This window comes from Symphodus melops (genome assembly GCF_947650265.1).
Source record: "Symphodus melops genome assembly, chromosome: 16".
In the NCBI taxonomy this organism is placed as follows: domain Eukaryota; kingdom Metazoa; phylum Chordata; class Actinopteri; order Labriformes; family Labridae; genus Symphodus; species Symphodus melops.
Window position 1 is genome coordinate 13,133,205 of NC_136706.1, and position 13,241 is coordinate 13,146,445.

At 39.6% G+C, this 13,241-nt stretch overlaps 1 protein-coding gene across 1 annotated transcript; it reads right to left on the minus strand.

Moving 5' to 3' along the window:
* Positions 1–3,254: 3,254 nt before the first annotated feature.
* Positions 3,255–6,736, minus strand: LOC306836607 (T-box-containing protein TBX6L-like; the record flags this gene model as incomplete). The annotated part of the gene is made up of 8 exons (XM_079363783.1): positions 3,255–3,897; positions 4,164–4,377; positions 4,519–4,592; positions 5,182–5,258; positions 5,361–5,507; positions 5,606–5,770; positions 6,330–6,432; positions 6,609–6,736. The coding sequence occupies 8 exons, from the start codon at positions 6,734–6,736 to the stop codon at positions 3,702–3,704; spliced, it is 1,104 nt and encodes a 367-aa protein (XP_079219909.1). The 3' UTR covers positions 3,255–3,701.
* Positions 6,737–13,241: the final 6,505 nt, after the last annotated feature.

A 13,241-nucleotide genomic window follows, 5' to 3' on the forward strand; every position in this document is an offset into this window, starting at 1 on the left:
TTGGGCCAGTGAGCAATAATGTACAGATGGATTTACATCAGTCTACAATGCATACTGCCTTTTTTAGGTTTACATCCCATTGGACTGTAAAAATGTGTTTCAAAACCATGCATCTTGTATTCTGTACATGACTTGTTTCATGAAGTAGTATTGACAGGCAACATCCAGTGCTTGCTATGCATTGAAATTGGCAGAATCACTTTTATGTCATCCCTCTGCAGGATCCACCAGTCAGGTATCTAAATGCTGTAGTTTCATTAATTCCTACATTCAAAGAGATTCATTTCTTAGAAGCAAATTGTCGCAACTGTTGAAATACCCCGTACAAGTAGTGCTGTTTTAATAATAAATTAACTAACGTTGATGAACCCAATTATATCATTTTAAAGCTTTAAAGAGGACATATTATCCTCCTTTTCCACCTCTTCAAACAGTCCCCTGTTGTCTAAATGAAACTTCTGTGCTGTGTTTTGGTCATAATGTCACATTTTTTAACATGAATCAAGCAGCAGAGGAGGTTTTTGACCCTGTAGAAACCAGCTCCCTCAGAAAGCTCCATTTTGGTGTGTGTCTCTTTAAATGCAATGAGACCCCCTGAGTTTTCCCGTAGACATCACTCCTCTGTAGTGAGAATAAAAATAGTGGACCTGCACAACATTTTTGCTCTAGGCTAGAGGTGGATCCCACGGGTGGATTTTTTTTTTTGACCAGAATCCAACTTGGGATGTCACAATTTTAAAACATTTAAAACGGATCATTATTCTCTGTATTGTAAGACTTATGCAGACCATAAACAAAGGACTGGATGGATTTATTAGAAATGTCATACAGATGAAAATTCAAAAACACTATAAAAGTTGATTTTTAATAACATATCCCCTTTAAATAGTCGTTATTTCTTATACAACCGTTTTTTAATTCAGGCCTATTGTTTTTTTTTTTCTTTTTTAATTTTGATGGGTTTGATTTCAACTTAAGTTCCAACTCTGGCAAACTAACTAGCAAATAAGATTTAAAGATTCTGTGGTGGCACCTTGAGGGGCCAATAAGATTTCAAGGGGGGGCCAATGGCACCCCTGGCCCTCTGGACGTGTCCATGCTCTCCTCAACTTTATGTGTTTTTCTTCAGGTTCTTGAGGTTAACCAAATAGGCTTGGAAACCAGTATGCAGTGTAATAACTGGTATTCAGGGTGGTGAATGGAAAGTGCATCACCAAAAAGAATTTGAAGCTGCTATTCATGGCAAAATAGCGGCAAAATGTTTCTTTAAAAACGCTTTTACATAACCTCTTCCTTGATACAGTTCATGTCAGGGACAGAAAAAGCATACTTGTTGAAGCCATAACTAACTTCTCAATGCCCTACAGTGTTGGAATTATACATCCAGCACACTAATTGACCCCATCTGTGGCCCATAATTCATTTTACAGTGAGGTGAGAGGAATCCAGGATAAGCTATGTGGGTGACCCAGATGACCTGGTCTACCTCAGGAAACGCTGGCGGTAAAAACCACCATACCGTGATAACAAAGTCATTCTGTACATTCAGCAAACATGTCTTGTGACTCATTGTGTTCATTGGAAACAATGTATGAAACGCTTGGCTCCCTGTTTCGTACGTCTCTCTTGCCTCTTAGTTGGCCATGTATAATTTACAGTGACATTAAAAAAAAAAAGTGTATGATGCAAAAAACATGGCATTTGATTTGCTCTAGAATTCCTTTGCTGTATGAGCTCCCTGAAGCTTCATAAATGTCCCAGATATGGCTTCCCTCTCTCTCGTAAAACATTTACAGCACAGACGTTTCTGCCTTCTGCTGGGGAAACTATGCCAGACTGTGACGGTAATTCCACACTTGCTGTCTGTCACGGCTTTATCAGGTCAGACTCTGCTCGGGGACAGTCTCTCAAAGCTCCATCGTTCATGTTCTTTCTTGTGGTGGTGGTGGTGTGGTTGTAATACAGTTGATGAAAACAGCTTGTTGTTATCTAATAGATGTACTCTCAGGACAGCGAAGTATGGCATCAGATTACTGGAGCAGCAAGGTCAAAAGAATGGAGCTTTATGTTAGCTCTGTGTAGCCACACTACTAGCACAGCTTTCTTTATTTTGATTTTTGAAACAGAAGTTCATTCCACGCTTTTTTTACTCTGAAATTATTCTTCATTAATTTGATGGATTGCAACAATAAATGTACAAACATTCATGACCCCATGAGGATGAATCCTGACTATCAGGGGTTTTTAGCATACCAACTAGCTGTTTTTTCAGTGCTCACAAGATGGACTACCACACAATCCATACTGGTTGTCCAACAGTTTCCTTTCTATTTTTATATCCATTTACCAATAACTATCATTGAGAGCATGTTAGGGTGCTATTTTTGTATTTTCTTTCAAAAATCTGCCTGTCAAAACAGCTGGAATGAGATGAGAATGGTTTCACAAATGGTAAATGGAATTGTGCCATACATCAGCTTTTTTGTTGCTTTTTTTTGTTGCTTTTTGGAGCTTTTTTTGTGGTGTAGTCTACGATCTGCTCAAAGTGCTTTCACATTTCATCGTACACTTAGTTATTCACACATATGCATATGCCGCTGATGAAGCAGCGGGAGCAATGAAGTGTCTTGCCCGAGCACCCATCAGACATGTTGCTGCAGGAGCTGGGGATTAAGCCCCAACCTTCCAGGTGAGAGACGACTGACTCTGCCACAGCCGCCCTAAAATGTAGCTAAGGACATGGTTTGAAACTGGTGGTGGGAGGGTCTTTGGGTCAAGTCCTGGTATGGAAATTGGTCTAGTGCCAGTTCCTTTCCTGAGAACTCATAGGTAAAGAAACCCTAACTGTGCAGCGTTCTCACTCCCCCTTTGTTGCATTTCTAAAGTGTCTAGAGTGCATGTGTGCGAGTAGCATATTTCTGTACTATATTTCTATACTATCATGAATGTAGTCACTTGTAGCTTAATTATTCAGCAGAGATTTGATCAAAAATCAAAAATGATGTTCAATGCCAAACAGTGTTTACATTTTTTCATCTGCATTTATTGAATTCAAGACTACAAAATTGTCACTGTTTTGCAGTTACAACTTCCAACAAATTAAGACTCCTCTGTTGCTCTTAGGATATACTGTATATAAACATGTTATAGACAGGCGGGTGTTGAATTGAAGTATCATATATTCTTTTCATTTTAATACCTTAGTTTTAATCAATTCCATTCGCCTGTTATATATGAAGACTTTATCTATATATATATAAAAAAAGAAACATTGGTTGCACCAACATGATATTGTAATGTCTTATTTAAGGTCAGATACAGTATGTGGGTCCATCACACCTGCAGATTTAATATCACATTTATTTCCCAGTTGACTGGATATATATCACAGTATTTGCAGTATATTGTGTTTTTAAACCCATTCTTCATCTTCTTAACACACATTATTATTAGGGATATAAAAAAGACAGGACATATTCACTTCATATTAAAAGGACGATAAGTCCTGTGATACAGACAAAAAATAAAGTGACCCCATCTCATACATGTTTTAAGCTTTAAGCTGTATTCTTTGTACATAATTATACACTTTACAAAACTGGAGTTCCTTGTGAGTCCCTCTTTGTGTAGAAACATCACCCTCTAGAGCTAGTATGGATCCATTCTGAATCAATGACGTCAACATTTCAACAGGCCGACGCTCACCAGCAGGAGTAGGAGAAGAGTGGATACTGGCTCCAGTCTGCTGCATGGTTGTGGTGGTGAGGAGGGTTGTAGTAGCCATGTTGCTGGACATTATGTTCAGCTATGGTAAGTGGATGAGCTGGAGGGTGGGAGGCGGTGTGTGGTACATCGATGTCACTGGGAGGCAGTGGATATCTGACGTACTCAAATGATCTGGGGGAAAGAAAGTCATGTGATGGTTAATTCATGTGTGCATTATTATACTTAGAGCCCGTGATGATCTGTTAGCTGTCATGGAGTCTCAACGGCTTTAAATGTTTAATGCATGATGGAATGAAAACCCATCCCTGCTTTGTGTTGTCACATTTTTCCACCATTATTGCTTCATTTTTAGTTATTATTATTATTTTTTAATCTTTAATTTATTTATTTTTTTAACCAAGACTCATTATATCCCTCCAGGAGGCATCGTGTCATACCTGTAAGGCTGGTAAGGCACAGAGGCAGGAACCATCTGTTCTTCACAGCAGTAGTCGTTCTCGTAAAGCTCCAGGGACTCAGCATGGAGACTCTCAGAAGGGTCCTGCTCCAAAGCCCAGCGTGGAAGGTCACCCCCCTTCACTGACTGCTGTGTGGGCGCCTGGTTCTTTTCTGCCAGCACTGACTGAGAGGTGGAGGGCATCCTCTGCAGGCCTGACAGGGAAATACAATGTTTAAATGTGATGTGTGTAAAGACACTGTCATGTTGATTTAAAAGGAGTGATTAGCCATGTTTCCAACAGTTTTATCTGTAGAGGTGAAAAGATTGTGAAAAAAATGAATAACTTAACGTACTTGGAGGACTGTTGGAAAGAGTTTTTCTCTCTAATGTGGCTCTTTTTGCAGGAGGGCTTCCATTTGATCGACACCTTGAAAACACACACACCAGTGGTTAGCTTGTGCTAGTGTGCGATAGCTTACAGTTTAAGTTCAGGCAGTAAACATGTATGCTACAGTCCTGCTTGAGCTCCTGGTGGTGAAAAGCCAAAGAGGAGGGGCCAAGTTTGAACGTTGTGTTTACCAGCTGCAACGAAAAATACAACTGACTTCAAGCTATTTCAAAAGTGTTCGAATAGTAACATTAGCATTTTGGTTATGCTATCTTATTAATATGTGATTTATAACTTGTTAGAATGTCCCATTCTAGAAATTAAATACCTGAAAAAGCCAGTACATCTCAAAAACAGCTTTCCAGTCGTAGTTGTGATGTCAGAGTAAAATGGCAGAAGTTTTCAATTGGTAACATTTATATCACTGAGTTTAAGCAGCGTAGGAAATGACATCGATCTGCTTTGTATGGAAAGGCAAGTGAAACATAATCTAACATTACAAGATGCAAGGATCTAATAAAATATATACTGTACATATACAAATAAACACTTCTTTGTAGGCATAGTTATTAATGCTTGTGAACACCCCGCATGCCAGAACTCTACATGTCTGATATATGAGTCTTACCTTTTACTGTGGGAGTGGGTGCCTCCCTCCCTAAATCCCTTAGCGAATGGGTTGTTGTCGATCTTCAGCTTTGTGATCTTAAAAAGGACATGGGTGGGAAAATTAAGCATTGGTTCAAGATCCAACATACAGTAAGTGTTGGGTTAACAGTTTGCTTATTTTCTGCTTAATGTCTTTACCTTTTGGTTTTGGTAGGCGGTGACTGAAGTGAAGGTGGTCTCCGGGAAGGAGAAGGTCTGAAAGGAGCCCCAGCGGACGGTGTAAGGACTGTCTGTCTGGGCAATGTGAAACCTTGGGTAGTAGCGATGCATAGAGTGTAGAATGATCTGGTGTGTAAAAGAAAAAGCAGAGTGAGCAAAACAAACACGCAATGAAGGTTAAAAATGCTAAAGGTTTTAACTAAACAGGTATACTGGTTTCTTACATGGCCGTATTGGTCTAATGTGTTGTTGGTGAGCTTCATCTTTAGAAAAGACAAAGACTGCTTCATCCAGTGGCTTCCTGGGGCTGGGGAGTCTGGGTGCATGTATGTCCGACATGGGGGCTGGGGCTCAGCCTTTCCTGCAATCTCCCACTGTGCCTTCTTCCACTGCAGAGACATTTCAGATGATGGTTACCCCCAGACATGTCTGATTAACCAAAACCTTCATGTTTTTCTTTTTTTTTCTTTTTTTGTAGTTAAGTCGCTGAAAAATGTTCCGTAATATCCGCTCACCAACAAATACAGTCAAACTCTCCTGTAGTACTTTCCTTTTTCTCATCCTAATAGTTTTCAAGTGTGTGCTACGAGTGATATCTGTGACCAAATGGGCCCCAGTGGTTAATGTGGAGTGTATGGACGGCCAACTGCTCTCATTCAAGCCTCAATGAATGAGGAGGGATGCTAATTGATTGGGCCCCCAGCCGAGAGCGCACAAACAGGAAGCAATGAAAGGCTTTGAAATGCAGCAGTGAATGGCCTAGAGTGGGAAGGCCAATGTCTGGCTGCAGACTGCTGCGTTTTACATACTGTAATCTGTTGGGTTCTGTCCGCAGAAAGCCAATCTTAATGTGGGAATCAAGACATTGAAAATGTTTCTGTTCTGTTTAAACCAGGGAAGGACAGTGGTGCACTAAAGGTGCTCAGTTTATGTTGCATATGCATTTACCTTGTATTTGAAGCTGTCTACAGGAACCATGTCCACCATGATGACGTAATTTGCAAAAGGTTGGAGCCCAGAGACACTGATGCTGCAGTGTGGAAACATTCTCCTGAAACAAGGTAAAGGAATCTAGAGTCAGGTTTTTGCTTGAGAAGGGTTTCACATGTCAATGGGATCAAATGCTTTTCTCCTGAAAATAATTTCCATGACTCTTTTAAGGCAAAAGTATCTGCTCTGCAAACCCTTTGTAGATTTAAAAAAAAAAAAAAAAGCCATACGGGTTACCTGCCGTGCTTTGTTATGATCATCTCTGTTCCGATGTTGTCAAAGGATTTCCACAGATCAGCGTTCTCTAGCCTCATCCTGATGCAGCCCTGCTGGTATGAGTCGGCTGCTGGAGGAGACCGAGGCATGTTCGTATTTAATTTGGAGTCTGTGAGGAAAACACACATTGCAATGTGGCAAAATCAAACCTTTTTTTAAAAAAACAAAAACATATTGTACATGCTTCAGGTAACGTTTTCTTTTCTCTTTGAGTAGTTCAATATATGATGTTTCATTTGTGATATTTAAATCCCCAAATTTCTCTTCTAAAAGTAAAATGTGATTGACTTCTGCAGATGAACCCAAACATTGAAAGACATGGTGAAAGAGATCCACTTGTGAGTATTCAAAAAATGAACACATTCATTACCGTGTATCTCCATCTTTTACAGGTACATTTTGGCTGTCACATTGCCCTCATATACTTCATGTTGCATGGTTACATTTTTAAAGATCAAACTTACCTGATACGTGTTGCATGTTTCTTTGTCCTCCTTGGTGAGTTGGTGAGATAAAGTGCTGCTTTCAGGTGTACTAACACTGAAGTCAAACACATCAGGGGTCTCTATCCAGTAACCTCCTGAGACTTGAACTTGATTGGTCATCAGAGAAAGGGTGGCATCTTAACAGCCAAAGGGGTGGAGTCAGATCAGACTGAATGGGGGCAGGCAAGGATATAACTTCATGTGTGACTGTGCTTGTAAATGTAAAAAAGTTTGTTTCCATTTCTATGAAGTGGGTAGGTGTTTGCGTCTTTTTGTCCAGTGACACTAAAATCAACGTTTTTATTTATGATGATTTGAGGTGAACATGTTGTATACCAATTAAATCCTTCAGTGGCAACATTTGGGATTTTTGACCACAGAAAGAGGAACTGTACAAAATGTTGCAAGAAATCCCCAGACTGGTTTAAGACACATGAAAGTTCTCTCAAATCTTGAAAAAAACATTGTGATGTTTCCTTTTTTGCTTTTCTGAGTCAAACGTGAACAGAGTATAAGGAACTTAAATACAATCGCAATACAGGCTTCCTTAAATCTGTAATGCACCCAGAAAGTCTATAATCACTTCAAACCTTATGTGACAAAGTAACTACTGCCAAGGTAATTCAGAATCTTTGTACTTGGCCTAAAACATTTTTGGACTTTCCTTCTTTCTAAACCAAGTTGAAGAACAGTGATCCAGTTTTGAAGGGACACTGGGGGGGGGGGAGCAGACAAACAGGCCCCTTCCTGGCAGCCCGGTTTGTGTATTGGGAACAACAAGATTACAGAGGTGATCGTAGTGTGGGTGTAGCATTGACAATGGCTGACAATGCTTCTAATCCTACGAAGCCATTTGGCCAATGGACCTCCCCCTTTCTCTGGCCCTTCATGTTACCTGCAGGACTCCTCAGAGGACAGTTAAGTGGGCTCTCTGAAGGAGCCAACAGCAGTTAGCAGCCCGTTCACATGAAAGAGATGCAGTAGGGAGGGAAGAGCTGCAGTCTGGACCTTAGGAGGGCAATGTGCAAAGTTTACAGCACTGCAATGCATCGTAATCCTACGTCAACCTGAGCAATCCACAGACATAATGTTTAAAATCTAGCAGAGATCTAAACGCTTCCAAACACACCAACTGTGACTTAATAATGATAGACATAATGCGAAACACATCCTGGATAGTTCTGTTTTGCTCAGTGGTGCAGGAACAACAAACACTGGATCTGAGGAGTTGAAACAAAACGATCAAACCTAAAATCATATTGCTTCATGTATGGTGTGTGCTATTATAAGTCGGAGTGGTAAGCCCCCACAACCACCGTCATCCTCATTCCTGCACGGCTTGCTGCGACCTCCACCTCAGCAAGGAAGTGTGGACAAAAGGAATGCAAGGAATACAAAGGAGGAATCCTTCCTGCATCTTATCCCATCTCCCCTTAACAATGAGTAAGGTCTTTCACCTGCTCTATTGTAAAACGTCTTAAAGATAACAGTTGTTATGGATTGGCACAATAATAAATGAGGATTGATTGATAAGGAAAAAAGGACGAGGTTTAAGACAGGTGATTTAAGACAAGCAAACGTATCTGCAAAATGCAAAATATTACGGTTCTCTTACTTTATAAAACAAAATCATTTCATCAACCAGTTTAAATCCATACTTGAGGTACATACGTTTTCAAAACAGAATTCAGATGTGATCGTTGTTAATTTTGTAGCTTCCCAAAACACAAAGGTCTGACAAGTACATATTCTCTGAGGTGTTATGAGACAAGCAAGATTGGAGAAACGAAACCAAGACTTTCAAACAAGAGTCTTTAAACTTTTACTTTGTTGTTGTTTCCTGATGAACAATCCATATGTGTTCAGCCATCGATCAGACATCGAAATTAGTTGAACTATAATGCTACATCAACTATGAGGACCTCAGGGGGCTTAGATTTGGGAACGAGTCCAAACCGACTTGTGCTTGTCTTTGCCTTTTGCTGTTCTGCAGTGCTTTCAGGGAAACTTAAAATACCTTTATTTAAACCCTGCAGCAATCACACCGAGCAGAAATCTCGAAGAATTGCAGAGGGGGCAATGACTACTGATTCTGTCATTACTTTGTTGACTGTTTATTTTCACCTTGCAAATTAAATAAAAGTCCTCTTTCAAGACTTCTGTTGAGGACAGGTACTGTGTTAGTGAGTGTGTTTACTTGGAAAGTTGTGTTAGAAGCTGAATTCAGTCGAGCTGCAAACACAGCAAAATGAACTTACTGTACAGGACCTGAGCATTATGATCCACCTCGGTAGCGATCTTTAAAAAAGCAGCTCACTGCCTCTGTGAGTCAGTCTGTCCACACACTGTAGGCATGTTGAAACATCTCTACTCTGCTTAAAACAACTTCAGGCTTGAAGATGGAATTCAGTGTGTTCCTGCCTGCGGCATGTGTCACCACTACACTCCACTACAACTATGCTGCAAAGAGAAGTTCACGTAGAAAAATGTGTTGCTAACATCTGCTGCTGCTAATGGCGGTTTTAGCAAGATTGATCAGGACTGTTGTGTGACTGTAAATAAAGAACTCTTTCACTGTTTTATCACCACTGGTCCTTCAAAGGCCAAAGCTATAGTTGCACACGTTCTCCACTGTAATGCAGCTGAATCATGTTTTGTTTGTGATGCATCAGTTGTGCTGCAGTAAAAATATCCCCTGGCACAGGAAATGGTGGTTTTAACAGCTTTGACAAGTTAGTCTAAGCTGCAGCTGGAGGATGCAGTGCATAACCCTGAGCCATGGCTTTGTGATCTCTTCAAGCCTGGATAAAGTGGGTAACTGAGTAGGTGGGATGACTAATCATTTCTCCACTTGATATAGACATTCTCCCATGCAAGATATCTGGTTTCAAGAGAGTGAGAGAGAGTTGTGTGTTTAAATGAGAAAAAGGAAGGACAAGTCATAGTTGCCCTCAGAAATAACACCCAGAACGGCGGTGTCAACTGAAGTAAAAAAAAAAACCAAAAAACCACAACAACTGAAAACTTATAAATTGATCAACAAAGATCTGTAAAGCCAAATTTCAAATGATGTTTTATCAAAGGTTCCAAAAATAATAAATAGCAATACATATGCAGGTATAGTAAAGATACAGTATGTGGAATTGTTCAGAAACATAATAAAGGCACTCATTTGCAAACGCTGCCACCTACTGGAGCCCCTGTGTATAATAAAAAAACAGGACTTTTGCAGTTTTCTGATACCCCACATTAAGTTTGGAATTAAATGTAATAAAGAATAAATTGAACACTGAGTTCACGTCATCCAAATAAAACAAGCCATAGTTTTAGAGTTGGCTTAAAGTAAAATTACAAACACGACAATGTTTACACACACAGACACACACATATGTATACATATATATACACACACACACATTTCTCTCTCTCTCTCTCTCTCTCATATATATATATATATATATATATATATATATATATATATATATATATATATATATGAAGAGACGGCAGATAATAGAGCCGCTCTTTTTGTGGACCTCATTTCCCTGCTCTGCTGAGCACGCTGACACATGCAGTTGAGAAAATGAGCTTTCTACTCCTAATACAATAACACAAAGTGCTCCCTCTGAAGGAGCTTTAACAATGCATAATGTTATTGCACCGGGGGGAAATAAGATTAGGAGGTAGGTAATGCAATTTTCAAAGAAGAACTCAGTTATTGTAAAGGATAACAATTTAAAGTTTCATTTATTCATTTTTTTTATCTCTTTTATTGTTTGAGTGGTTTTTTTTTTTTTTTACATTTCAAATAAAATTTTCATTCTGTCTGAGGATATCCCATAGTTATGGTTTCCAATCCTCACACAGTTTAGCATCATAAAATGATAATATACACTGATATGTGAGATGTATAAAAAGGCGTAGAAGGTCAAAATATTATCATCATTTTTATATAAAAAAAATGGAAAAGTCTGTATGCTGGTGAAAGGGTTTAATCAAGGACATCTTAAAGAGGGGGTGAAGGGTAAACTTTTCATGCAGAGGGAGCAATGATTGCCCATTTTCATGTGTAAAAAGTGTGACAAATTAAGGGAAAATGATGGAAGAAAAAAAAATGAGGAAAGAGGGAAATTAATGAAATATTCAACAAAAAAATGGAGTAGGAAGGAAGGAAACAAGCCAAGACAAGGAGAAGGGGAGGAGAGCGTGATGAAAGATGAGGAAGAAACCCATGAGAGAGAGAGAGAGAGAGAGAGAGAAGAGGAGAAAACCCAGTGAGACCAACAGGGGAAGCTAAAGATAAAAAGGTAGGAGGAAATTGAAAAGACGTTTCCTCATTGGGGGAAAAAAAGAAAACAATGAAGAGAGACAGGCGAGGAGTGAGGACGTAGAGCCTGTATGCAGAGATGGCTTTGTTCTTCTGTTGAATTTATTGAATACAGAACTAATGAAAAGGGGTCAAAGGAAGACCCTGACCCAGCTGACTTTATTCAAAAGCATGTGAAGAGAAGCCTGCAGGAATAGTACATGAGACCCCTACAGATACTTCTGCTACCAAAGCAGCTTCTATTGTTTGTTTTTTTGCACAATCTGTTGTTATAAGCATTTCTTTCCCAATCAATCAGTGGAGGGGCTAAGTTTAAGAGTTCAGTTATAGAAAAGTAAACAATTTTGCAACGTAATGGGTTTTTCCTTTACATTTCAAATAATTTGCTTCTTTTTCTTTGATGATTTAGCAAAATTATCCCTGAAGTTTGAACGCCAATAAAGCCTTTGATTTGAATGGAATTGAAACTGTACTTGCATAATAATATTACATGTTTAAATACATTTGATTGTAGGATTATGCTGGCTATCAATGCACTGACCACTTTTATAAACGTCACAACCATGCTGAGATAATATCCAGCAGAGGGCAGCACAGACAAAACAAAAATAGATCTGTAATAGAGGGGCTTTGATTTGTGTACACATTGTAACAGAAAAAAATGTGTAGGTCCAAGTAACTTTAACACATTTTAACACAAGTCAGCTAACACTATCATAATACTTTGTTGTCACTCACTGATGGCTAACTCTTGTGATCCTGTGTCTGTAATACACACCTAGCGCGTTTATGCCGAGGGTGGAGACTCACACAATACAAATAAACTCATTTCCAGACATTCCCACTGTGAGATATTGAATTTTAAATATTCTTTCCTATATTATTAAAACATTTAAAAACCACAAAAAAAAACAGTTCCTCAAAAATCTAGCTTTATGTTTAGAAAGCCACCACAACAGATTGTGCATCTCACAGGTACCACCAAACATCTTCCTCTTCCCCATTTGAAGACTTGTGGTTTTGGTTGCTGAGGAGGTGAGTTCTGCAGCTTCAGGGTCCTGAACATAAGACTGATTGATTGGCTCTGTGCGGTCTGCAGGAACTCTGGCAATGATAATAGGTGCAGACCTTAAGGTGTCATTTCCGGTTAAGGTAGAAGATCCATGTCCTGCCAGTAGGGTCTCACAGATTTACATAAATCTACATATCTGGAATCAACATGCATGAACCCACGGATATCCGAGTGAGTCATGCTTGCAGTGTTAGTGTTTGTCAGTTATCTTGTGGGCATTTTTACCTGGGTTTTATTCATTTGTTTAGAAATCAAAAGAGGTCTTACTTTTTACCATATTTCCTGCATCTGCCCTGCCTCCCTTGGCTCAGTGTTGTCTCTTGTCAGGTGTTTAGAGGTCTGTGTTGTGTATTCTGCAGTCGTGCCAGCTTCAGGGGTCCTGCTCGGCCCTCTTTGATGTGTGAGAAAGGACAGGGGAAATGCAAAATGGACAGCCACAACAACAGCTGCTCCTCTACCCTCTGACCAGCACCTCCTGCTTTATAGTGGGCTACACACACACACACACCCACACACACACACACACACACACACACAGAAATAATCATATGATTGTGTGTATGTGGGGTTATCCAAGCTAGCAGTGGTACAAAGGGAGTGTGAGAGCGTCTGATAAAGTGTGTGGTTCAGAATTCCTATCATTGCAGTGCACTAATCTCCCCTGTCTGAGGGAAGCTCTCTCTTTCTCTCTTCATTCCATCTCTATTGCT